The sequence below is a fragment of the Alligator mississippiensis genome, chromosome 11 (genome assembly GCF_030867095.1).
Source record: "Alligator mississippiensis isolate rAllMis1 chromosome 11, rAllMis1, whole genome shotgun sequence".
Lineage (NCBI taxonomy): Eukaryota > Metazoa > Chordata > Crocodylia > Alligatoridae > Alligator > Alligator mississippiensis.
In genome coordinates, this window is record NC_081834.1 from 36,568,294 (window position 1) to 36,596,185 (window position 27,892).

The following is a 27,892-nucleotide window of genomic DNA, read 5'->3' on the forward strand; positions in this document are numbered from 1 at the left end:
TAGCAAAGGCCTTATTTCTTTCTTTCATTTTGATGGCTCAGAAGTTTTGAAGACAAGACCTGTTTTTCTGTTCCCCCTTCTGCTTGCCAACTTTAAGTTTTTCATGTTACACAATCCACCCAGTCTTGAGGAGGGCTAGACATAAAAAAACAAAACTACCTACAAACTTTTGTATATTAAAAAGAAATATTAAAAAAATTTTTTAGATAAAATTTGTCACAAACTCAGATTTCTAAATCCTAAGGGTACATGCAGATGTTTGGAGAGGTTATGGGGAGGTTAGATAGCATGAAACATGGCTACCCAATCTAACATGAGGTGCAGACTGAAGTGACAATTTTTGCCCAATCTGCCCACAGAAAGTAGTTTATAGCTGTAACCAAACACACGTGCCTGGCTGCAGACAGCTTAAAAAATGGCTGATCAGGTGAAAATCTGACCCCTCATTGCATGAAGTATCAGATAAAGGCATTTCAAAATGTAGCGTCTTTTGTAACTTGTGTCTGCAGAGCTCCCACCTTATTGCTGTTTTCAGAATGGGAGGAGGGAAAGGGAGCAGTCTGGAGGTTTTTCAGCTCTCCCTGGAGGGTGGAACAGGTGAATTGGACACCCCTCCCGAGGTGGGGGCCTCCAATTCACCCACACCACCCTTCAGCACCAGCTGGGGAGCCCCAAGAATGAGCTCTGTCCACTGCCTCCCCCCCATCCATTCTGCAAACAGTGAGCACCAGCAGAGAATCTGGCTGTTGCTATGGAAACCTGGCGGCAGGCTCCCAGCCAACAGCTAGATTCCGTTCCGCCCTGGAACCGACAGTGAACTTCTGTTTGGTCTGGGGTAACACTGTAACTCAGACTGCTTTGCAGAAATCATTCCAAGCTAAAAATAACCCCTGGTCCATGGGGGGAGAACACTTCCATCCCAAGGTCCGCTGATTCTGCCAAACCCTTCTGGATCCCACCAACCCTTTCACAGACCCCACTCACCCCTCTGATTCCCCAAGCCCCCCTGCCCCCCCAGGAAACTGCACTGCCCCCCCCAATTTCCCCCACCCTCCCTCATGGACCCCACTTGCCCCTCTAATCTCCTCAAGCTCCACCCCATCCCAACCTTCCTTCAATCGGGTGGCCATTTTTAATTTAATCTAACCTCCCCAAATGTCTATACATACCCTAAGAGGTAATTTCCATGTGGCTAAAAAAGGTACCAGAAGCCAAATCCCCCAAAATATTAAAACAGACATACTCTAGAAATTTCAGTAAATGAAATAACAAGGTATCTGAAAAGTCATTCATACTGACACATTGTTATTTACTATTTTTAAACATAAGGCTAGCAGTCAGCACCAAGAATTGCTGCTGTCCTTGTTTCTTCATGTATAAACCAGCTGCATCTCCCTGAATACAGTGGTAGAATAAAAACAAAAGACTCTCTCAGTAAAAGGAAAATATTTTGAGCAGTATAATTTTAATGGGAGGAAAATTAAAAGTGGGCCAATCTATCATAAGATATTTTAGGGTTTAGGCTCAAAAATTAGTTTGTTCCCATTAGATTATAAACTCCTTCTATCCCATTTACTCTAAATACTTGTAGCATTGTGGGTCTCCAATCTTGTTTAGGCCCTCAAACAGTATCACAATACAGTAAAAGCTCTGTTATCTGGCACGAGTGGGGAATAGGGGGTGATGGTAATCTAAACATGCAGGGTATCCGAGGCAGGGATTTTCAGCTGGATGTGGAGCTGGGGGTGGTGGCAGGCACATGTGGAGCAGTGGCAGCACACGGTGGTAGATGGCAGCTGCCACTGCTGCGTGCAAGTTTCCCCCCTTCCCCCGCATGCGGTTAGTGAAGTGCGCCAGTTACTGAAATACCAGTTAAGACAGCTTTTACTGTACATAATAATAACAATGAAAAATCTGCTTTCAAGAGCAGAAGAACCTGAAGCTTATGGCAGTGATCTTTGTACATTATTCAAAAAACTTGATTTTCAGAAGTAAAAAACAGTAAATTAGTTTGATGCAGATGCTCTACAAATAACAAGTAATCAGTTTTGTTTTGTTTTTAAATTGTACTTACAGCAGTGAGAAATGTATCCTTTTTAGTTATAAGTAGCCAATGACATAGTCATACAAAAAGTTAATATTGCAAACAAACTGTTTAGGCAATAGGCATGACTCTCAGGGGAGGCAAAGATAGCTCTAAACCACATTTATGTTTCCTGCAATCCTGGGACTGCTTTAGGGATCAAACAAAAGACTACAACAAGGGCAAAGAACCATTGTTGACTCGTTGCTTGACATATTTCAATTTACACTAGGAAAAGAAAGCACTTTTTTAGCTCATGGTCAAAGCCACCTTTTTGTGCTGCTTCTCTACAAAACCTGATCACGTTTGGTACTCTGCTGAGATAGCCTTCCGCAAAACATTCTTCTGAAGAATAAGAACAAATCTCATGTTCCACTGAGTGCATCTGATCATGCAAAAAAGGGGCAAGAACATATGGCATAATTTAGGGTTGTTGGTTGTAGCCATGTTGGTCTAAAATTGTTCTTTGCAAGCTTTCAGGCACAAACACTCTTCTTCAGGCATAGGGAGAGTCTGAAAAAGGGTGTTTGTGCCCGAAAGCTTGTAAAGAACAATTTTTCCAGCTATTTAGTTGGTCTGATAAAAGAGATCACATCTACCCAAAGAACCTTGTCTACCTATAGCATAAGTTGGTATTCCTAGTTGACATTTACCATGAAAGAGACCTTGCTGTTTTCCGTCTTTTAATTTAACTAAGAAATGCTCAATAGATCCATCTCCTACTTCGTTTTGGATCTCAGAACAAATGCATGTATTTTTAATGTATGAAGCAGCACCTCTTCCTTTTTTCCCCTGCCTATCCTTCTTAAACAAGCTATACCCACCCATACCCATATTCTTGTGAACTATACCAGCAATTCTCAATAAAAACTGATTTCTGCTGTGTCCAGTTCTTCTTGCTTCTTCCCCATATGTCCTGCATTAATTTATAGGCATTTAAAATGACTAGCAGATTACTTCACTACTTTTCTTCTTACCTTATTAAATTTTACCATACATCTTCCTGTTCCTAGGCCATTATCCAGGTCAGCCTTCTTGTTACTTACTTGTGGGCTTTTGTAAACCAGCAGTTTGCTTTTCCTAACAATATATTGTAAAATATTGCTAACAACAGTAACAAAAATCCAATCCAACCCATAAATTAAGTCTATATTTGTAAAATATAAATGGTAAGGCAGTATTGTAGAGTAGAGCTGTGCGAAGCTTCGGTTGCTGATTTGATTCAAAGGAGATTTGGCCTGATTCTGTGGCCAAATCTCCAAATCTGAATCGAACCAGGAGATCCATTATTCTCTCTGAATCAAATAAGAAGCCTCCGAATCAATTCAGACAGATTCAACTATTCAACCACAGACACAGCTTTATATGCTTTTTTCTACATACTTTAAGGTACCAGGCACAGATCATGAACATTGAGATGGTGGGGCGAATGAAGCGCCCTGGGAGCTTGGGGGAGCCCCCATGTGCTCAGTGGTGGAGCGCATGGGGGACCTCCCTGCCCTCTGGCTTGGCAACTGGTGCCTCCTGGGTCTGGGGGGGCACCCAGGGTCCCCCTGCAGCCAATTGCTGAGCCACGGAGGGGGTGCAGGGGTGTCCCCGGTGCACTCAGTGGCAGACCCTCCTGCTCGTCTGTGGGACACTCCATCTGCCCCACCATCTCAGCGTTCACGAGCTGCACCTGGTACCTCAAGGTATGTAGAAAAAAACATATAAAACTATGTCTATGGTCAAATCGCTGATTCTCCACATCAGAATCAAATCTTCAGATTTAGATTTGACCGAATTGAATAAGGGCAGTGATCACTTTCCCCCAAATTGGGCCAAATCCAAATCTAAATAGAATATTGCCCGCTTCCCACACCCCTAGTGTAAAGATGCAGTTGTGCACCCAGGGCAAAGTGGAAGCTGCAACTTCTGGTTGCTGCCACTACTCTGAATGTGAATGTGTGGCTGCCAACAGCAGCCACCTTTTTTTTACCCCACTGTCTCCCCAGTCAGTGCCTATGGCAGTTGCCCCAATGCACCTTCCCTGCCTCCCTCACCCTTGTTACACCACTGTGCTAAGATCCTTCAGGCAAAGTCATGTCTTCCTCTATGTCTGAACAGCAGCTGCCTTAATATGGCCTTGATCCGACTTGGGGTTTTCATTTAGTAGAAAGCGAATACGTGGATATAGATATAAACACAGGGTGAAGGAATATTGTAAGCTAAAAGGGTATACAACCATGTGGAAGGTATGTGATATATATAAAATAAAAGATAGTATACATGATGTCCTAGATCTTTTTGACAGTTCTTCTCATGAGTTAAGGAGAGACCTGACAACTTAGAAGCAGACAGGCAAATGACATGATGGTACTGAAGTAATCAACCAGTTATTTCTTTAAATAAATATTTCCCTTCACTGCAATAAAGATCTTTTTGCCAAGTTTCAAATATGATGTTTGCTAGTGAGATCACTGAGTACAATTAATAAGCACAAATATTCCTACTCAAAACACATTCCTAAATCAAAGGGAATTTTGAAATCCTTCAGCTGATGTCATCCTCACTAAGGGGTTAGCATTTGCCGTAGATTTAAAATGACATTCTGAACCTATTCAGGGACTTAACTTTGGTGTTTATTTTAAATATGTAAATGTCATGTTTTATTTGTTCCTCTTTACTTAACAATGCAGAACACATTACAAAGAAACATAAAATAAATGTTTTTAATGGCTCTCTAACTATATAGGGTGATGATAGTCTCATTTTTAATAAAGGAAAGGAAGTCAGCCCCAGTTTTGAACTTATCAAATTAAATTAGCTGTTCATTTATGGTTCATATCCTCAGGATTCATTGTAAGGCTGTTCTAAGTTTCATACAGAGTGCACAGTGTCTAAGACCTATGATTTGCCTTGATATTAAAAAGTTACTTACATAAAACATGGGAAAACTGCTTTTTGATTAAAAAGCAAGATCAGAGAAAGGAAGACTATTGAAAATATATTCCTTTTCTGAATCAGTGCTAGAAGGGATATAATCTTGAAACAGAGGTGAAAAAATATGGTAGAAGAAAAAGCCAGACAATAAGTTTTGTATTTCAAAAGGAGCCCAAATCAAGGGTATAGAAGAGCATCAGATTATTTTTCTCTCTGACTTATGTGCAACTGAATCATAACAATAATAAATGATTTTCATTCAATATTGTTTTTCCATTCAGTGGTTTAGTAAAATAAAATTATTGTAAGGCACTACTTTATATTTCACTAAAAGTAAATTGTATTAATATTTTGATTAGAAATATAAGTTACTATGAGATGGAAGAGATTTACCTTAGAAAGATAAAGCCACAGATTGCTCTAAAATTGCTTTCTGATGTGTGGCTTACTTAGAATAAATCTGGATATCAGTATCTGAAAATGTCATTTGATTGCAGTAAATGTGTTACTTTACTTTACTATAATATTGTGAAATGTATGAACTACCACAGAGTGTCTAGTTCTCATAAACAGTCACATAATGAGCACATACCTGTGTACAATAAAAATTAAGGATCTCTAAAGATCTCCATCACAATTGGTGAATTTTTCCTTCCACTTATACAAATGAGGTTAAAATGACTGCAGGACTTAAAATGGCATTCATCTTATTATTACATTTATACTATAATTATGCACTAGTTAGCACGCTGTATACACAAGTGACTTTTTTTTTCTTTATGTGGTTCCATTCTTCTTAAAAGCTCCTTAAAATGGAATAATCTATATAAAAACAAACTTAATAAATAATATCCATTGCCTCAAAAGCCAAAGATCCAAAAATGTAAAAGAAGAAAGTTTGGCTACAAAAGCACACAGTAAAATTTTAAAAAGTAATTAACCCATGTTTTTCAGTAAAGATTAGAAAAAGCACTGCCTTCCTCAGAAGCATATTATGCAATGATCTGACTAAAACATGGAACAGTCCACTGCTTGAATTACTTGGATTTCTTTATTTCTAGTTTTAATTACAACTGCAATAATACCAATGATTTGTGGATAAAATTTACAGTAAAGAAGTCATTCAGACCATGTCCTAACTTTAAAAGAAAAAGCACTATACAGAGAAATTATGGTAGTGATATAAGGCTGTCATCACATGCATTCATGAAAGTTAATAAGAAACAAAGACTAACCCCCAACATTCTCAAAACATCACCTCACTTTATAAAGAAAGTAAAATTCGTAATACTGGCAGCAACAAAGCATTGTGCACACCTGTGAATGCGTGCACGCCTGTGTACGTACACGCACACAGAATACTTTCACCTTCCTCTTTCCACACTACAGTCTGGGTTAATCACTTTCAGCAGTGCAATTAGTACAGGCAGCAGTAAGAGAAACTTAAAGCTCTTCTATCTTCTCTACCTGAAATATTACAGTGAATGGCATTTCTAGGTGCTACTGCACTTCAAATAAATTAATCAGTAGCTAATAATTGGTATAAAACCTAGTGTAGTGAAAGCTTTGCCTGATGGATTAAACACTGAAAATTGAGGGAAAAATCTAATTTCACTTTACATGCCCAAATGGCATGAACGCAGCTACATAATTGCTGCTTTGGGCACTCCTTATGCTTAACTATTTCATTCTCTACAGAGGGCTTCAGAATATTAACAATCTTTCTTACCTGGCCATCATAATCAATACTTAGCCACAAACAGATTAATTTTGGCTTTTTAAAAGTACACAATCCATGTTAATTTTACACTTTGATGTTATTATTTCTGTTTCTATAATATACCATATAGAAGACAGTAATAACATCATGTATAGACTAAAATATTTAAGGAGATTTTAAACCTGTATTATTAAGCTATCAAACTGCAATAAGTCCCATCACTGGTTTAGGTATTTCAATGTATAGATAACTAGCTTTTAATGAGTTATTGCATTTGATATAATACTAAAAATAATGTTTTTATCTATTTCCTTTTTATATTGGTAGAAAAGATCTGAATAAATATTTCTGCAAACAAGTGAGACATACACCTGTGTTATGATCCACAAGACAAGACGTATAGATTTCTGGACCCTACAAACCCCAAGAGATGGTGGCTACTCAGTAAGAAAACCTACCCTGGAGGAAGGCCAAGAAAGAAAGTGGGGCAGGGGGGAAATATACCGCTCTGCAGTAGGATGTTGCAGAGTTGCTTGTGGCATAACAGTCATTGTGCAGAAAATGAGCTCTTCCCCTCCCCGCCCCGATATATCTCAAATCTCTTTTTTGGGTTATACTATAGTTTGTAATAACCTCTTTTCTCTGGGTGGCCCCAAGGGTGGAGGTAAATTTAGATTAAAACCCTCCCATCACAAACTATAGATAATTCATCTTGCTGGTAAAATATCCTTTAGTAAGGGTAGGTCCATGCTGCAGTCACAGCTGTAACTGTGGGTTGCATAGACATATGTAAGCTAGCTTTAAACTAGCTTGCTCAGGTACCGCTAGTAGTGTAGCCACAGCAGCATGAGTATCAGTGACAGCCGCATTTATTTACCAAGCTCCTCAGGCAGGTTTTGACATCCAAACTGAGACCACAGCTACAGTACCCAAGCTATTCAGTTTAAAGCTAGCTCCACCATGTCTTTACAAGTCACAACACGGATTGACTAACAAGGTTCAATTAAATCTAAGCAGTTCCTCAGTCCACTTTTTCAGGAAAACTCCGACAGAAGTATTGTAGAGGATATAAAACACAGAAATCTTAACACTCTCTCTTTATTTTGGTCAGCAGGTAGATACAAGTTCCTGAACAAAGGTAAATCTAGGCTATTAATTCCCAACAAATTTGAATTCCTCTTCCTAAGAGGATGATTGGCCTTCACATCATTAAGTGTTGGCATTTAGGTTATAAGATTTATGCTGTCTATCTTTCTTTAATTCAAGTCAATTGCAGGCCCCTTCCCTCAGTATTAGTATTAATTCTATATTTGTTTGCACATTATCAATACCTCAGTTTCCTTCTGATAGTCCTAATTTTTCTCATATTTGGTGCCAAATACTATCCCTTGATTCATAGGCATAACTGCCACTGACTTTGCTACATACTCGTGAAAGCATAAATTTGGCTTCTGATCTCGTGTAAACTAGTTTCAGACCATAAAACTACATTGATTTTAATGGAGTTACTTTTGAATAACAATACAAGTAATGATAAATTGAAACCCTCTTCTTTATTTCTTTAAGACTGTATTTTCTGCCTTTTTTAAATATACCTCTCATATGGATTACAGTTTTGCTCATGATTTTTCCTCACATTCCAGAGACACCATTCAAACCTTCAAACCTTGTTTATTCAAGCCTATTAAAACATTAAGACAATCTGGTGAAGCAGCATCTACATAAATAGAAGACCTAACTGTCTATCCAGGAAGAACCAAGAAAGGTTATATTCCTACTGTTTAATTAAAACACAAGTGATCAGATCTGATCAAGTTCAGCTTTTAAATGATATCCATCTATCTATCTTTCACAACATATACACACGCGTACACACGTATAATCTTAAAAGAAAAATCTATTTTTAAAGATTATTATCATGTCCATACACTATGAAAATAATTAAGTAACTTCTGTTGAAATCATAAATATTTCTTTTTGAGTACAACTTCCAAGCTCCAAACATGATAATACAGTTCTGGAATAGCTTTTATTTTTTTCCTATTTGGAAATGTGATCACAGTATTCAAGTAGATGCATACGTTCCAAAATACTTTCTATCTTTTATGTGCATATATCTAATCATTCAAGGAGCAGTCTTAAAATCTGACATTTTCATTTATCACACTGATATTTTCTAAGGAACAAAAATGCAATTGTGGATCACTAAACATTCAATATCAATGATGTCAACATTGCAGCATGAGATTCTATTTGTAATGTTACTAAACTTTAATAAAATAACCTGTTGAATGTTGACAAGTATATGAAATCTAATTCCCAAAAAAGAAGGACAAAATTTTATACATCTTCTTGTTTGATACCAAGAGTATTCAGAAACTGCAGCTAGGATTAATGCAATAAATATTTTACTTACACTGAATTCACAGAAATCAATACTATCAAGACTTTTACTTCTATGTATTCTCCCTTTTATTCTTCTCAGAGAAGGCTTTCCTTGACTTACGCTACAAGAAGCACCGTTGGGATTTTCAGATGGTGGAGTTACCCTGCCAAATAAAGATAAATTTATAAAGATAAAGAAGACAAATCTCAAACACTTTTGTTTAAAGCCAAATATACTCTAACAAACAAAAAAACTATTAGTCTAAATAAGTGATTAACCTCACTCAGAGGCCAAGTTTTTCACCCAGCAAGCACCAAGTATGCGGTCAATGCTAAACAAATGAATCATTAGTGCTTTTAGATACCAAAATGATGCATTGGGATAGAAAAACATAAGATAAATAGAACAATTGTTTTTATAAAATACTGTTAGAAAAACTATGTGGAATTTCCTTCTTTGCCATTTTTGTACAATATTCAGCCCTTTTATACAAAGACAGTGACCAAGTAGTCATTTAATGGCAGGGGGTTTTTTTGACAAATACTGTTTTGTGACTGTAGCTGGTTCCCACATTGTTCTAATGCTGTTTGACATAAAAATCATACTAAATTATAGAGATAATACGTTATGGAACTCCACTTTTTTGCAAAAAAGCCAATACTGGGTTGTATTAACAAGAGTGTCCCTTGCAAATTAAGTTAAGTGATTCTTCCATTCCGGTAGGCACTGGTGATGTCTCACCTGGATTTGTGTCCAGTTTTAGGCCCCACACTTCAAGAAAGATGTGGACAGATTGGAAAGAGACCAGTAGACAGGAGCAAAAATAATAAGAGGTCTGGAAAACATGACTTGTGAGGAAAGAGCTGAAAAAGTAGGAGTATTTAGCCTGGGGTACAGAAGACTGAGGAGGGAATTGATATGTCTTTAAATACCTGTAGGGCAGTTGTAAGAAGGGTGAAGATAGAAGGTTCTCTAGCATAAAGGACTAGGAACAATGGCCTCAAGTGTCAGCAGAGGAAATTTAGGTTTGATTAGAAGGAACTTTATTACTATGAGGGTGATTAAGCATTGGAGCAGGCTACCTACAGAAGTTGTGGAATCTAGAGAAGTTGTGCGACCAGCATGGGGCCCCAGCAGCCTTACCTGGAGTCCTGGGCACCTCCCAGGGCTGCAGCAGCAGCAGCAGTTCTGCCACACAGAGCCTGGTTGGCAGCTGGAGCATGGCTCTGGTGGCCTGGCCCCACTTTTGAATGGTATGCACTACCTGCGCATGTACTGCTCCGCTTTTTTTTTCCCATGGATTTTTTTTCCCTGGGTCTCCAGGAGTCAAAAAAGCCCGTGGAAAAAAAGGCAGAGCAGTGCACACATGGGCAGGGTGCCCTTGCAACACAGGGAACATCTAAATGCATGGTATGTGGCGCCGTAGACATGTCTGTGGCACCACGTACTACATGACCACACTCATCTGGTTATTCTGTACATTTAATACCACTTTAATTCATTTCGTTGTTTTTGCTGTACAACTGTTAAGGTCCCAGCTCAGATAAGCACTTAAGAATATGATATACATGCTTAACTTTGCTGAAGTTAAAGAGTTCAGTTTAAAGCCCTGGTGGGCTAGATGAGCAGTGCCTAGTCCATCCATGGGCTGCTGATCCTGATCCTGTGCCTGGGGCAGGTGTAGCAGGTACCATCTGGCTGCATGGATGGAGACAGCCTGACCCCGGGGAAGGGGACGTGGCCTGGCCACACACGAGGGAGGGGAGGGAGGAAGGGGGCATATCCAAGCCCCACAGGGAAAGGGTACATGGCCAAGACCCAACCCAGTCCCACTAGGGAGGAGAAGGGGCTTGGCCCAGCTCCAAACCAGCTCCACGGTGGGGAGGGGAGAGGTATGGCTCAGCCCTGATCCATACCCAGGGGGAGGGGACATGGCCCAGTCCCACATGGGGAAGGAGGCATAGCCCAGCCTTGTGAGGACGGGGGGGCAAGTGAGCATTGCCCAGCTTCAACCCAGCCCCGCAGGGGGGAGGAGCAGGTTGCAGCCTGGCTCTGACTGACCATGCAGGCCTATGGGTTTGGGAATTTGGCAGGGAGGAGGTGGATATATTAATGGCCACTGCTCCCGTCATGTCCCGAACCATGGCTCTGCAGGCCACATTTGGCCCATAGGCCAGAGGTTAAGCACCCATGGTTTAAAGGATTGGCTTTGGGTTTAACCTGGGAGAAAAGATAGCAGTTCCTTTCCGCATATCAGTCAAAAAAAGGAGATGTTCTATACAGATTGCAGATGTTCAAAATCTTATTTTCTCCACTGGATTCTCCACTGTTTTTTTAAACATACACTGTTGCAATTGCCCTAAAAATAGAGTTTTGTGTGTTTTAAGTGAATTTAGGTATTTCTTCTTCAAACTAATTGACTTGTAACTTGTAGCTGTATGAATAGCTAAAATTCCAGTGAAAAAAGTCAATATAGAAATTGGACTTTTTTTTGCACTTCCTGGTCAAGCCTCAGTGCAGATTCTTTTATTTTTAATTACATGCAAGTTAAGTGTTTGTGAAAGATGCTACACTGATCACTGCAATCATCTTTTTATCCACAGAAAATTAACTAGAAATGGCAATAGGGCAAGCTCTCCACTTTATCATAACATATTGCCTCAGACCAGCCCCAAAGAGATCAGCTCAAAGGGTAGCTCAGTTCCCATGCTCATTCAACAAGGGTGCCAGTGGTAGTGGTGAATTTTTCATGTTATGACAGATAAACAGACATGGAGAGGGAGGTCTGTCTGAAAATTCATACAGAAGATAAAAAGGGTGGAGATTCAATTTTTTTTGGCCCCACACACTTAGTAACCATATGCAAAAGGTGGGTTTTCTAGAATGGTTTGAAGAGAGCATTCTACAAATCTTCCAGGAAATTTATTCTTTTTAGTGTCTGAGGGTAGCAGTGCAAAGAGTAATAACAGGGCATTTCACCTTGACTTAACTTTTGGACTATCACTACCACTTTCATCATCGGTGCTGATCTGCATAGATTCAGGGCAGAATCCTATTTCACTTTACACATTTAAATACCTCTCCCTACCTACTTGACAGCTATGCATCTGCGAAACTGCAGTGTTTGCAACTTGAACGCATTTGGTAACTCAACTTTGAACACACAAACATCCATACATACACTATGCACGCTCAATAGGGCTGAATCCTGGTGAATCCTGAATCCTAGTAAATTCTTAAATTGTAGACAAGCAAGAATCCATGACTAACAGATGCTAGACACAGGAACAAGAAGATCCTCTCATCTTTTAACCCATTTAGTGTAGTAGTTGAGCACTTGCCTGAGAAGCAAGTTTCCCCACTTCTAGGCCCCACTTCCTTTAGAGGGAGGTTGATCCTGTACCTACTGCAGGGACTTAACTAGGAAGTGCTGCATCTTGGCCAAAACCCTGCTGGAGAGCGAGTTGGTCAATTATTATTTGTCCTAGGGATTCAAAGTCCTTGGCTGCTGCTTCCAGCCCCTGATTGTTACTGCTATTACTAAAGCAGCAGTGTGGTGTGGTGTGGTGTCCCTGCTGCTGCTGCTGCCTCTGCTCTGGCACAGACACCCTGGGGGCTGTCATTCTGGTGCCCCCTCTAATTCAATGCCTTGGGCTGGTGTCCCACTTGCCCACCCCTAGTTACACTACCGATCTCCTGCTTCCTAGCAAAAGTACTCTAACCTCCAAGCCACAACCTTGTTCAGCCTTGTTAAGCCTTACAATGTTGACATATATTTTAACACTATAATACTGAAATATTCCAAACTGCCAGTCAAAATTATGTTTAGTGTGTGTAGGTGTTTGTAGCCAAAGATGAATATAGGAGAGTAGGCTCTCAAAGCACGCAAACCTGATATTTCTCAGAAACTACTGCCATTGTTATCCAGCTCTGTGCACAATATCAATAACTGTATCTTTCCAAGGAGATTGACATTAGAACTGTAGGATCCCCACTACTAAAAGAAAAGTGATGATGTCAGTACAACTCAAGTGAACACAATCAGTGTACTGAGTCACAGCAATAAAAAAAAAGGAATGAAAGCTGATACTCACTCCTGCTGAACAGTCTGAGATGGCCTAACAGACACAGGCACTCCACATTAATACCTGTTATTAAGTGAGGAGTGTAAGACCCAATTTGATGCTCATAAAAATTGACAAATAACTCTGATAAACACTGATCCCTCAGCTGTTGTGTAAACATCCTTGACATTGAACTTAAAACATAGCTATAGCATTAAGAAAAACATGCAACTTGTACCAAAATTTTTTGATGATCTGTGATATGAATACGTCTCAGACTATGCTGAGTTTACTATATGCCTATCAAACAAGCACAATGACATACAGTTACAGTTATCAGTTCATAAAGAAAAATGATTGGTCTGATGAATTCTGTTTTTCTGCGTGGATAGCTGTTGAGATATTCTTGAGTATTTTCTTTTATTCATTTGCCTATGATTATAGTTTTACACTTAAGATAATCAACTAATGTAGAAACTATTCTTTTCCATGGAACAGACATAATTTCACTTTCTTCCTTCAATAAAAACTTTACCCTGCAAGGTGCTGAAGTAGTTAAAGTCAATAGCATCCTCATTGACTTTAACTGAACTACTTTATGCTTAAAAGTTAAGCATGTGCTTAAGTGCTTTGCTGGATTCAGACCAAAATGCTCAGGGCTGGGCAGGATAAAGATGTCAATGAAACACCAAAATCCAGGTTTTCATACCACATCTCCTATTACTAGTAACCCCAATCTGAAGGGAAAAATGGATTCAGTAAAAGCTGTTAATCTATCATTTCTTTAATTCAATATGTTGTCTATTTTTCTGTAAACCACACACACACACACACACACACACACACACACGCATATAAATAAATAAAAGTCTCATATTTATACAACCACCATCTGGCTCAGACATTAGCATATTAGTTTTTATTTAATAAATAAAAAAGTTATATGCATCACTAACAGTGCTACACCTTGTTCCCTGATGCTGCTCATAAACAGCTCAAGTTTGCAGCATTAAAGTCAAAAGACTTTTTTAATCAGTGGCCCCACTAAAGAAGTGGGCCCAAACAAAGGGCAGTGGGAGTTCTTTTTTCAGCTCTTAGATGACAATTAATTCTTGTCATTAATATCCTTCCCTTTCTCTTTCCTTTGAGAGTTTTTCAGAGTCTGGATAGCAATGTGCCAGTTTGACAGGAAATTACAGCCTGTGTATGTACTTTTTCTGTTACTTACATTGCTTATTATTTCCTACTTCACCAAGCTCTCAGCTTGCAAGACTTGAGATTTTATTGATGTTGATATACTGTTCTCAATTCCTCACAGGTCAACAGTTTATTTTTCCTTAAATACTATTTTTTTAAATGCTAAAGCAAGCATACCTAATACATGCTGCACTTTTCCAGTAAAAAGAAAAAAAAAAGACCTACTATCAGCTGATGCTGAGAGTAAAAATCCTGGGTTGTCTTACCAAGGTGAAATGCACTAACTATCGTTTCCAAGGTGTGACTACTTCATCCCAAGTTCTTTGATCTGTCCTCTGAAAATAACCCTTGACTAGGCTAGTTGTTAAAATGAAGAATTTGCAATTCCCTAAACTTACAAAATACCTTGTCTCAAATCTGAAACTACCAAATCCAAATGGTGCATATCTGTAACTATCATTCTAAATATAATATACTAGGGAACACTATTTTACAGACAGTGAATTTTGTACTAATAAGAAGAGTGAAATGACAGCCCTGGAAAGTGAAGTTTTCTATCCACAAAAGAGATGCAACACAGGCAGCAATACTGCGAGGTACCCACAGAGCCTCAGACCAGCCTGCAAGGTGGGAACCCTCTGAGCAGAGAATTTAGCCACTTACTGGCCTTTTTGCCACTTAGTGGCCAAGTCTGGTGGCAGTTTTGAAATCTGGATACCTTTCACATAGGAAAAGGACTGAACATATAGAACTCTTTTAATTTAGACTATTGCACAGCTATCAGATGTTAACAGCTTTCAGACACTGGAACCCTCAAAGGGCCAGAAAAGGCAGCTTAGGAAATGCATCCTAAAAGAGCTTCCTGGTTCAGCAAGTCCAGTCCCTGACTATTGCTGGCATATAAACCTTTCATTAAGTCATCTGGTTCTACCCTAGGACCAGGTACACTTTCCCCACTACAATGCCTACTGGAAGGCCAACCTAGAAAATTCACTCTTCTTCTCATGAGAAACTTGCATCTAAATTTCCAACTTAAATTTATTCAAGGCTAGTTTATACTCATTTGCTCTCAGAAGTTAAACTCTCTATAGTTTATTAACAACCACAGAAGATAGCCAGCATCCATCTTTTTTGCTTTTATTCTGTAGCTGTGCTTTTTGTGTTTTCCAAACAGAATTTACATTTCTTATGGGCAGGCAGAAGGAAATTATAGTGGCAGATGTTCTGTAAAGAAATAAACAATTGCTGCTACCTTTTCATTTTCATTCAGTAGGATTCAGGTGGATTATCTCCACCAACAAAAGATAAGTATTTTAAACCTTTTTTTTATTAAATAATTTATTTTGCTTGCACTTCAGTATGTACTAACATACCAAGCAACTCAGGAATATGGTAACGCAAGCAAGAATACTGAAACTGTCATTTTTCAAAACTTAAAGAACATGCAACCATTCGGTCATTTAAAAAGTAATAGCTAATTTAATTTGTACATTTTTGTTCTTATAGCAGGTGAGAGATTATAGATGATATAGTAACTGCATTTACTTTTGCTTTGCACTTTGGTAATATTACGTTGCTCTTTGATAATAAAAAATTAGCATACTAATTTAAAAAAACCAAATTTCTTTGTTTCATGTATGATTTGATAAAAACTAAACTAAAATCACAGAGTTAAAAATACCCCTTAAGCAGTCTTCTAAATGCATCAGAAAGGACTATTTCATTCACAGGTAAATATTCTATCCATACAGACAATGTCATGTTGATGCTACCCAAGCTCCCAACCCAAAGTTGATATCTGTAGTACGTTATTCACTGAGGAAAATTACACTTTGAGACACTAATCTAAAGGATAGAAAATGCATGATTTTACGTAATTGGCACAGATTACTCTGCAGAAAAAGCATGTTATTTTTGTCTGATCTTTAGACCTATATCACCAACCTGACTGCTCATATAATACGGCACTGGGTGTAATGTGAACACAGAGGCAAGAGGTGCTGCAGATGTAAATGGATTCCATGAATATAGCATATTTTTCCTTCAGACATTTGTGAATCATTTAAGATCCACTCTATTGTCTTGACTATCCCTCACAAAGCAGAGAAATCTGGCTATACAGTTGGAAAATGTAGGCCTGATCCAACTTTTAATGAAGTCAATGGACTTCATTAACTTCAGAGGATGCTGGACCAGGACCATTCAAAGTGACTTTTAAAAGAAACATATTCAGGGTTCCACTGTAATATGTGGACACAGGATCAGATTCCAAGAAAAGACAAAAACAGAAAAAGTCAATATTTGAGCTACATTATAATTATTTTTTAAAAGAAGTAATATATTCTTATACACATTGCTGTTTAAGATGCACAAGGAGTACACTGAAAGGAATGCATTATTGAGAGAATAGTGGAGGTGGTGGCATGTTATGGTTTTGACAATATCAAAACCAAATACTTGGTACTTTATACAGTACAAAAGTGGGTTTTCTGAATTTAACCAAAGTTATCCATATGAAAGAATATTTTTGTAATGGAAAATATTTTGTGCGCTTTTGTATGCTTCAGTTAATTTAATTTGGAAATTACAATATTTCTGTTTTTTAAATCATGTTGCTTTCTACAAATGGTATAATAAGATTTAATAATAACAACAGAAAGCTTAGTAGTTGCACATATAAAAGTATAGTTATGCAACTAACAAACCTGGATGGCATCCAAAAATACTAAAATGTAAAAATAGTTTTTTCTTCAGTTTTACATATCCTGAAACATACAAGAAAAAGACAAACTCTGGAAGAAATACAGTAAATGGCAGATCTACAGCAATTTTATTCTGCTTCTCTGAGGTATGTCCAGGAGGTTATGTTGTCTGTTCCGGATGAGTGTGTAAGAATTATACATATATATATATATATATATATATATATATATATATATATATATATATATATATATATATGGTTATATATAAATATAAAAATCAAGGCCAATTCAAGACAGAGCCTATTTGCCAATTGTGACAAGACGCTGCTCCTGAAAACAGATCATTTTAGAGTCATCTTCTTTTTTTAACAGCATGTCCAATCACTTCTTTCTCTGACACTCTGCACTCTTCCACTGTGACCATGGCCACAGTGACAGACAATCGTATGACCACTACTGCTTAAGTGTCATTCTCCGTGTCCTGTAAACATTTTTCCCTGCTGTACAAATGCAATAGAAAATCCTGATACTTTCCCCAGAATATTTATCTTTGTAGCCACGTGACTTTTCCTCCTTAATATTATTTGTTCTGACAATGACATGTGTCCTACTGCTTCAATCAAACTGATAGCAGTCCCTTCCAAGTCAAAAAGAGTGACTGGACAGTGCAATGCCATCTGTTGCTTGATGCCCTTGCCCACATTTTACAAAGTGACACTTCACAGTATATTTTCCATAACATGGATTTTTGATTCCTCCAGAAATCAGTTCAGCTCACTGACCAGAAAACCACAAAGGCCAGTGGAAACGAGGTGCACAGAAAGGTTATTTTTTTTTAACCGTATCGAAGCCACATATTGGATCTTCCTTTTTGGAGATTCGTATGTGTGCCGAGTCAATTGTGGCTTTAAATGTATGAGTATGAGATAGGTATAGGAGCATGTGGGTGAGCTAGATATGTAAGAGTATGAAATAGATGTCCAAGTATGAGCTATACAGATCTCGTACCCTGATATATGAGAGTTATCAGTATGAGATAGATAGATAGATGGATAGAGAGATAAGAGTATGAGATAGAGAGATAGATACCAGAGTATCACACACACACACACACACACACACACACACACCTGAGTGTGAGATTAAGATGTATCCATCTGGCACTGGGATCTCTCTCCCACACTCATCTACCCGAGCATGAGAGACAGAGGTAACGGTGCGAGATGCCCATGTGCGTAGGGCAGAGGCATCTCCTGCTCACACAGGCGAGCCCCAGGCGGACCCCCGAGTGCGAGCCCGAGCCCGAGCCCGAGCCCGAGGGAGGCAGCCTTGGGAGGTGCGAGCGGGGCAAGGCGCAGCGGAGCACGAGCCAGGCTTGCCCCCGGGGCCCGTGGCGGAAGGCGCTGCCACGGTGTCCGGGACCCGCGCCGGCCCGCCCGCCCGCCCGCCCGGCGGTGCCCGCGATGCCGCAGGCGGCGGCGGCGGCGGCGGCACTGGACAGCTCCCTCCCGCGCCCGCCGCCATGGCCCTGCGGCAGCGCAGCCGGCCGCCCCGCATCGCCCCGCGCCTACTCACCACAGCTTCCGCTTGAGGGGCATGAGGCTGCCGCGGTTGGAGGCGGTCACCCCGATGGCCATCTGCAAGACCGTCAGGTATTTCTGGTACTTCATTTTGCCGTCGCTCCCCCGGTCCCTGCCTCGTCCCCGCCGCCGCCACCGACAGAGTCTCTCCAGCCGCTGCATGCAACCATCCGATGGTGATTCCCAGGCATCTGCCGGCCCTGCCTCGCGCCTGCCGCTCTCCCCCGCCTGCCGCCGCTCCTGCTCCTCCTCCTCCGCCGCCGCCGCCGCCGCCGCCGCCGCCTGCTCCGCGCTCCCCCGGCTCACGCCGCCTCCTCCTCCTCCTCCTCCTCCTCCCGCGCTGCCCCCCGCTGACGCGGCCTCCTCCGCCCCCGAGCGCGGGGCATCTCCCGCCCGCGCCGCCGCCGCCACCGCTACCGCCACCGCCTCCTCCCCTCCCCTCCCCTCCCGTCCCCTCCGCGCTCCTCTCCTCCCGCCGCGCCGTGAGGCGGAGCTCCTCTCCTCTCGCCCGCACCTGCGGCCGCCCCCATGGCTCTGCCCTCGCCCCCTCTCGCTGCCCTGCGGCTCGGCCCCCGCTCGTCCAAGCTCCTTAGTGCCGAGAATAGCCCCGCGTTATTTCCTTCCCGCGCGGCGCCCCCCACCACGGCTGGGGCTGGGGCTGTGGCGGGCCTGAGCCGGGAGCTGTCCCGTCCCGTCCCGTCCCGTCCTGTCCCGCGCAGACGGACTTGGGGTCCCCCCGCGCCTCCTCAAGCGGCAGAGCCGGCGCCTCCCCTGCACAGCTCCCAGACCAACGGCCTGAAGGACACAAGCGCCGCTCTCCATTCTCCCAAGTGGCAGCAAGGACTGAAGTGAATCCACCTTGTTCAGTTATATGCGCGGGGGGGGGGGGGGGGGGGGGGGGGCGTTTCTATAGGTGCCACCACTTTGGTCATGCTGGAGGAAATAAAAAAGCATGATCAAGTGGTGGGGCATGGGCACAAGATGGATACTAATGCAGTCTTAAATTGTTGGTACCATTCAACCCCAAGTTCACTATTAAAAACCAAGTGCCCTGTCCTTTCAGCCTCAGCACACCCCAAATTTAAGTTGCGTGCAGTGTACTGATGTACCAGCCTTGACACACAGAAGCAGTGAGGTGCACTTGCCTCTTGGGGGGAGAGCAGTACCCAGCTGACCACCAATACTAGATGTTGTGACTAGCGCTACCAGAACAAACCCACCTCCTCTCAACAAGCTCAAAAACATCTTTAATGTCCACACAAAGCAGTGAAGACCTAACATAACATAACATGATACCCTTACTACTACTACTACTAACAATAATAAAAAAAAATCCTTTTGAACCTTCCCAGGAAAGATGCTCTCATATGAATACTGGGAAGCAGCACTCCAGAATTACAGCTCTTCAGCAGAGGTTTTGCTACCCATGTTCTCAAGATTATTACCAGAGATGGTTTGAAATTGACTCCTTAAAATATCAGTTGCCACAACAGTTCATTCGACTGCCCCTATGTTATTTCAATGTGCATACATTTCGCAAGGTGTGTGTCACCAATCTCCATGAATGCAGAAGTGACAATTTTGTACCATATATTGCAAATTGCACGAACAACAGCACTTACGCTGGGTGATTGAAACAGGTGCTATCAACCGCACTAAGCTAGAAAAGAAGATGCCTTAAAAAGAATGTTTCACATGCAGGCTTAAACAGAAAATCACATTTTCCCTAGGTTCCCCTCCCCCAGCCTTTTCAGTTTTTTTCTTATATCAGTAATACATGCCTCAAAAATCACAATAGACTCGGGTTTTTTCAGCATATCAGAAGATAGGAAAACTAGCATTATACCTATAAGTAGAACAGATTTTAATTAAGACCATATTGAAATAATCACATTACTGTGGGTAATGATTTGAACAGCTGCATTCTCCTAGCCAAGAAATCTGGGATTAGTAGAAATGTCCTGAAATATTATATCATCACAGATGAAGAGATTTTAAAAATTAAGAGCCAGCTCAATGTTTCTCACATTGCCCTGCTCATCTCTAGCTCTCAAGGCACAATTCACAGGTTCTCACTCTTCTTCTAACAAATCCAGCATTAAAAAAAAGGGGGATACATTTCATTTAGCAAACAATCTTTCAGTTAAACTCTGGCCAAGAGAAAGATTAAGAGTAGAGAATTCAAGTTGTGTACTTAACCAGTACTTAACCTTTCCAAGTGTTGCCTTTAAAATTAATACTGGTAGTATCCTGATTATCAGCATTAAGTCCCACTGCCTTCTACAGAAGAGAGCAGCCAGCCTGATCTATATTATAAAGCTTAAGGAAATCCTGCTGTACCTTGAAAATGTACTTATAAGCAGAATATTGACCAAGAAATGACACTTTCTTATACAAATAATAACCGTGGTTGTTCAGAGTTACGATCTGTTCACTTAAGTGACTACAATGAATGTTTATTTTATTTTTTTATTATTCATACTGTCCCTGAAGAACCCACATAAATGTTATGAAAGATCATGACCTGGATTTTGTTCTCACCCAACCATGATAGATTTTTTACCTAAATTATAATTAAAATACTCGGTTCTGTCCCTATTTATATTTTTTTCAACTCCATTAAGATTTTAATTTATACCTGTACTATTCTGTATAATCCAATCTTTATTACTGGAAAAATTACACAAAACATTTAAAATTCTAGTTTGAATTTCAGGTCTGGAAGGTAGAAATATATGCATTTTTTGTAAAGTGGGCATATCTGATTTGGATTTTTTTAAATTGCTTTGAAATATTTGAAATTATAGGGAAAAGATAAGCACTGAATCCTACAGTATATTTCAATGGAGTCACATTTGAGACTGAATTCACTTTAAAGATTTATGGAGCAGGGTGCTAGATGCTGTGCCAGGAAGCTTTTTATAGGGACCTTTCCTTTTGGAGTAAAACTATTTTAATTCTTTCTCTGTGTTTGACCTTGCAGTCTTAGATGAACAAGGATCACTTGCATACTCTTTGTTCAAACTTACAGCTAGGCCCTGACTTAACACTAAAAACTGTGCAGGCAGATCCCTGCAAAAAGGCTCAGGCTTAAGGCCTCACTATGCCATGTAGATGTTTATTCAACTCCCTTAAAAAAATCATCCTAATTCCTAATTCTAATCTCTATTTAAATTTATTAAATCATTATAACTATTTCTGAACCAACATTATTCAATTATTCAATCCCCTCCCCTCCATGCTCAGCAGCACTTTCTCTCTCCTTCCCCTCCCTGCTCACAGATGCCCCCAGCTGACCTAGGGGTGGGTTGGGGTAACTCCAGAGCCCTTCTGCCCCACTGCAGCCAGGCTTGGCCAGAGGCAGCTGCCACAACAGCAGCAGGAGTAGGCAAGTTCTCTTCCTCTGCACATGGTCCTGGGCTGGTGGAGAACACTGCGGAGACTGGGGAAGAAGGACAGACCTACCCACTGCTGCTCCTGTTCCTGGCTGAACCTAGCTACACATGTAGCTAGCAGGAGATGCTCTGGAGCACCTCTGCTACTGGTTCATCTGGTGACAGTGGAAGAAGCAGGCCGGGGAGGGAAGAGGAGGTGCCACTGAGCATGAAGGAAAAGGGAGGGGGGAATTCTTACTAGCTTCAGGAACTTAAAAAAAACAAACAAACTGAACTGCTGCTCCCATGGTGTGAACAACTGAAATGGGGCATGTATCTATACCACTGTACCCTGCCCCCATCCACCCCCAACTTCAACTACTTTATGACTAGTGTTACAGACATGAATTAAATGATAATTTCACATTTTGATTCCTATTATTTTACCCCTCTCTCATCTCTTAGTACTGATGCATTCTATTTCTTCTGTCAGGGAACCTTGTTATAAGCACACATTTCATTAATATGACAAAGATGAGTAGGAAGATGCTTCGTGTTTTCTTGTGTCTCAGGTGAATTAATGCCTGTTTCTATCAACAGCAAATCAGCAGCCTCCTAGCTTTGGTTATACTTCCAGAATGTCCAACCCTTGCCCCATAGGGCTGTACAGCAAACCATTTAGCTCACTCATGGTAAAAAATTGCAGGCGTAGGACTTTCTCAGACAGCAGGTACTGTAAGTACATAAGTACCTTGAAGGGACATTGCTTTTGTTCTCCCTTAGACAAGCTTATTCTATGTGACAAAAGTGTTTCTCTTTCATCCATATGTCAAAAATCTATTAAACGAATGCTGTTAACATTTTTCAAACAGAAATTATGTTTCAGAAGTAATTTACTTCATATTAGACAGCTTACAATGAATATAAAAATAATATTGTTTTGACGGCAGTGTGTACAAACAGAGCAAATAAAATTAGGCAATTATGGTTTATCTAAATTAGCAGTATACCTCTCAAGAGCATTAAAACCACATTCACTTTGTTTATGTTCTTTGAAATGCTTCTTATCTGAGCTTCCTGTGGTCCTTTCTAGCTCTAGGAAATACAAGCAGTTTCTTCTGGAGAGCCTTGAATTACACTTGAATGTATGGTAGATCACCATAAATATAATACCTCAGTAAACATGTTCGTGGCTCAGACTCCTGTCCCCACTTTACAGATACTTTATGCCCATGCAACAGTTGACTTGGTCAGAACACAAGCCTAGAAAGGCCCCTTGGAGGAATTTCTTCAGTACACGGGTAGTTTAGTATCCATATATACTCTATGCTACCTCCATCCCAGGCCCCAGATTCTTGATTAGAGCATTCAACACAGACATAGCATAGACCTAGAGTAGTAGCAGAACTACCCTTCTGACCCTAAGAAGCCTCAAAGCAGCAAATAGGCCTGTTAAATAAGTGTGTTCTACTAGGCCTAATCTAAGCTTCTCACATCTCTTAATCATCTTCACAGAAAAAAGGGAATAAGTTCATACCTGTGAAGAGAGAAAACATCTAAAAGAGATCTCAAGTCTGGGGCCTCCTGTGGTTCTCATCTTCCCAGCCATGTGTGTAACAGACTCACAGAAAAATGTTAAGAAGTAATTTCTTAAGTTTCACAATTGACAAGCTACATTAGGGCAGGTTTTCATCTTTCTTGCATATGTAAGTATGACAGGTCAGCTTGACCGGTGGTAGATAAACAAGGACATCTGCATAGCTAACATAAAAGAAATGCCCCAGATGTTTAGAATGAGTATTCTACTTTCTAAAATAACTTAATCCACTAGTTCAAACTGTCAAAATAAAAAGAGCCTCAACTCATTTGAAGAGTAAATAAAGGAAATACCTTCTCCCATTGTTCCTTCAGAATAAACAAGGCTTCAGGCTTAACTGTTAATGAAAATTCATGTTCTATATTTGATTGTGAACTACTGAGAAGGAGGAGCTGGTTATAATTCATCCACCGAGATCCTCATGAATAACTTGCAAGCAGATAGAATCCTCCATTACAGTGCAATCCTGACAGTTTTGGTGGTAGCTTACTGTTCATAATATAAATTGTCAAATATGAGTCCAAATACAGCAGTATAAACCAGGACTGCTTCAGCAGTTCCTGTGCTCCTAGATTCCACCCCTCCCCCTTAACCCTCCATCTCTTTTGCAAAATTGCCATTCTCTTCTTTTCCTGGGTTTTTATTCAAATAAAAGAAGAAGAAAAACACCTTGAGTCAAAATTATCCAAATATCATATTATGCCTGACAAACTCAACCCTCTTACAGACTCAGATAAACTTAATGTAGAAAAAAATAAGCATATGCATGAGTTCCATTAGTGCTCTCTGATACAGCTTAATCATGTAGAAAACTACTGGAGGGAAGAAATCACCAAGCAGGGAATTTCACCGTGAGATGCCACAAAAGATGCATAAGTAATATCACATCCAAGATTAAGAAACCAACAACCTTACAGAAGTACACAAAGATCTAATTAGTTACACTTAATAGTTGATATTGTCAGAATTGCCAGTTTATAACTCTGAGGTAAGGTCCAAGTAGACCTTGCCACCAGCCCGGGAAATAGATCCATTAATGCTGTTCATTTCTAGGTGGCATACCTAATGAAGAAGCCTCTGAGCATACAAGATTTAAAAGGCAAAAAACAGTATCATGATGCAGGAGGTTGTTGTGGACTTCTGAAGACAGATAATGGGGTAGGTGGCTTCTAAGGAAGAGTACAGAATTTAAGAGGATAGGGCAAGAAGAAATATATCTGAATAGGAAAAGCACTCTGAGGAAAGGTCATGTTTACACACCAGTCACAGAAACACGGTTATTCCAGATGATGAGTGAAAAATACATTGTTCATTCTCCTAATGTCATTTTTACTTGGTAAATTTGTTGCATAGGCCTTTAACTAGAAAAATACAGTTGATACAGTAGGTGTTATAGTATCACTGTATTGTTTGGAAATAAGAACCAAATAAAGACACCTACCTCTTTTCCTAGAATGGGATTTTTTTTAAATAGAAGTATCCTAGGGACCACCCTTTAACATTTCCTTTCATTTTTTATATTTAGTTTAGTGCATTTTGTGTATTTTAGTTGTACATATCAAGCTAACTAGTGAAAATCAGAAAGTTTAGTACTAGAATTTAAAGCTGTTACCTATCTCACAATTACAAAGTCCTGTAAATATTTCCATTGGAGTGAAGTACACTACTCACATAAGCAAAGTTATACAAAGACAGGGACTGACTTAGCTCCAATGATGTCTTTGATTGAATCATAATGAAAGTGTTTCTATATCCATGATACTGTAGAGTCTAGAGCACCATTGGAAAAAATACATGAATGTATTGAAATGGTTCATAAGCCAGTTTGTAGGCTGTTTGATATATCCAGTTCCATGTTTGCACACTAATTACAAACATGAAAAATCTTTTTCTTTTGATGGAAGGGGACAGAAAGTCTCATTACAGTTTTACTGTAATTGTTACACTATACACTATATAATCTTTTTGATCAGATTAATATTACAATGAAAATTAATCTAATAGGATTTACTAGGAGCAAGAACACATAACAACCTAATATGAAATGGCAAACATGTTGAAGTGGCTTTCATCAAGAAGTCTGTTCACTATTTTAAAGCTTCTTTGTTTTTCTCCATATTATAATTTTCCTCCATATAACTATGCTTGTTCCTAATAATAAAAATATTTAGACTTCATGTTATAAGACTGAACATACTTATCTTTCAAATGAACATTGAGAATTTAGGCTCAATCGTTACGTAATGTCTTACAACAAATAATATTAAACTAAACAGAATTTCTGTTTTTGAACTTCATTGAAAACAGTTATACACCAGGAGAAGTAATAATAGTTCAGCATTTTGCTAGTAGAATACAGACAGAAACTGTAGCTACCTGCAAACAAATAAGAAAGAAAGAGACAGAGCATTCTTGTTCCATGGTCCAAACTGAGTGAAATATCTGTTTTTAGTGATATAGGTGAGGGAAATAGCTTTCCAGTACATGTTTTCAAGCCTAATAAAGTCTGGTTATGGCATTCTATTTTTCCTGGTCATCTATGCAGCCAGCTTTTTCATCATTCACAGGGAATTTTTAGTCCCTATGCATCCTAGGATATTCTGTTCCTTGGTACGTAGCCATGTGTATGTTTATGGCTGCATTTGTGGCAACTGAGCATTCATAGTGGTGGTCACAGCCTGTATGCACATTTTGTAGGAATGTAGTGGACTTAGGGCATGTCTACATGTGTATTTACGCTTGCCTAAACTTAATGTGCTTTTGCTTAAGGTGCTTTAAGGCAATTTAGCCGTGTGTCAACAAGAGCACACGCTAAGACACATTAAGGCACATTAAATTTAGGTGTAAATAACTAAGTTGCATTAGTGCATGTGCAGATGCACTAATGTACATTAAAGCGGTGTCTACCCATTGATACACATCACGTTAATGCGCATTAACACATTCACGCATGCGCTAATGTGACAGCTATTTGCACCTAAATTTGATACCTGCTTTATGAAGGGATCAAATTTAGGTTCACATAGCCTTAAATCTCCATTTTTAAGGTGCTTTAAGGGCATGTGCATGTAGACACGCACCCTTAATGCGCCTTAAGAATGGAGATATTAGGTTAAGCCCGGATAAAAGAGGCACATGTAGTTGCGCCCTTAAATGCCTGAAAATTTGAGTCATCTAGAACCCATGCCTACCAGACTTACCTGCACAAATAGAAAAAGCATTCACAGCTAAAAAGTAAACCTTAGAGTGAGAAGTGTAGTGGCACATGGTATAAGGACAAAAGTATGAAGACAAAGCAGAGACATAACAAGCAGGAAGTATGGGCTGGATGAATGGACTGTAAGGTGGATAGACAACTGGCTGGAGCATTGGGCTCAGAGACTAGTAATCAATGGCTCGATGTCTAGTTGGCAGCCGGTATCAAGTGGAGTGCCCCAGGGGTCAGTCCTGAGGCCGGTTTTGTTCAATGTCTTCATCAATGACCTGGAAGATGGCATAGAGTGCACCCTCAGAAAGTTTGCAGATGACACCAAGCTGGAAGAATAGTAGATATGCTGGAAGGTAGGGCTAGCATTCAGAGTGACTTAAACAAATCGGAGGATTGGGCCAAAAGGAAACTTATGAGGTTCAACAAGAACAAGTGCAAAGTCCTGCGCTTAGGACAGAACAATCCCATGCACCACTACAGGCTGGGAACTAACTGGCTGGGTAGCAGCTCTGCAGAAAAGGACCTAGGGGTTACAGTGGACAAAAAGCTGAATATGAGCCAGCAGTGTGTCATTGTTGCCAAGAAGGCTAATGGCATTGGTAGGTGTGTTACTAGTAGGTCAAAGGAAGTGATTATTCCCTTCTATTCAGCACAGGTGAGGCCACATCTGGAGTACTGTGTCCAGTGTTGGGCTGCCCACTACAGAAAGGATGTGGAACAGTTGTAGAGAGTTCAGCAGAGGGCAACAAAAATGGTGAGGGGGCTGGGGGACATGACTTATGAGGACAGACAGAGGGAACTAGGCTTATTTAATCTAGAGAAGAAAAGACTGAGGGGATTTAATAGCAGCCTTCAACTATCTGAAGTTCAAAAGAGGATGGAGCAAGACTCTTCTTAGTGGTGGCAGATGACAGAACAAGGAGCAATGGTTTCAAGTTGCAGCAAGAGAAGTTCAGGGTAGATATTAGGAAGAATTTTCACACTAGAAGGGTAGTAAAACATTGGATCAGATTACGCAAAGAGGTGGTGGAAACTCCATCCTTGGAGGTTTTCAAA

The 27,892-nt window shown here is 40.2% G+C and overlaps 1 protein-coding gene across 5 annotated transcripts in view; it reads right to left on the minus strand.

The window, feature by feature from the left end:
• Window positions 1-18,834, minus strand: part of TJP1 (tight junction protein 1) — a 275,807-nt gene extending 256,973 nt beyond the window's left edge. For all 5 annotated transcript variants that reach the window (XM_019477550.2, XM_019477545.2, XM_019477543.2 and 2 more), the window contains exons 1-2: window positions 18,653-18,834; window positions 9,142-9,274 (exon numbers count right to left, since the gene is read on the minus strand). In XM_019477550.2, coding sequence (XP_019333095.2) covers window positions 9,142-9,274; window positions 18,653-18,819 — 300 coding nt within the window. In that variant the 5' untranslated portion in view covers window positions 18,820-18,834. The remainder of the gene's footprint in view (window positions 1-9,141; window positions 9,275-18,652) is intronic.
• Window positions 18,835-27,892: the final 9,058 nt, after the last annotated feature.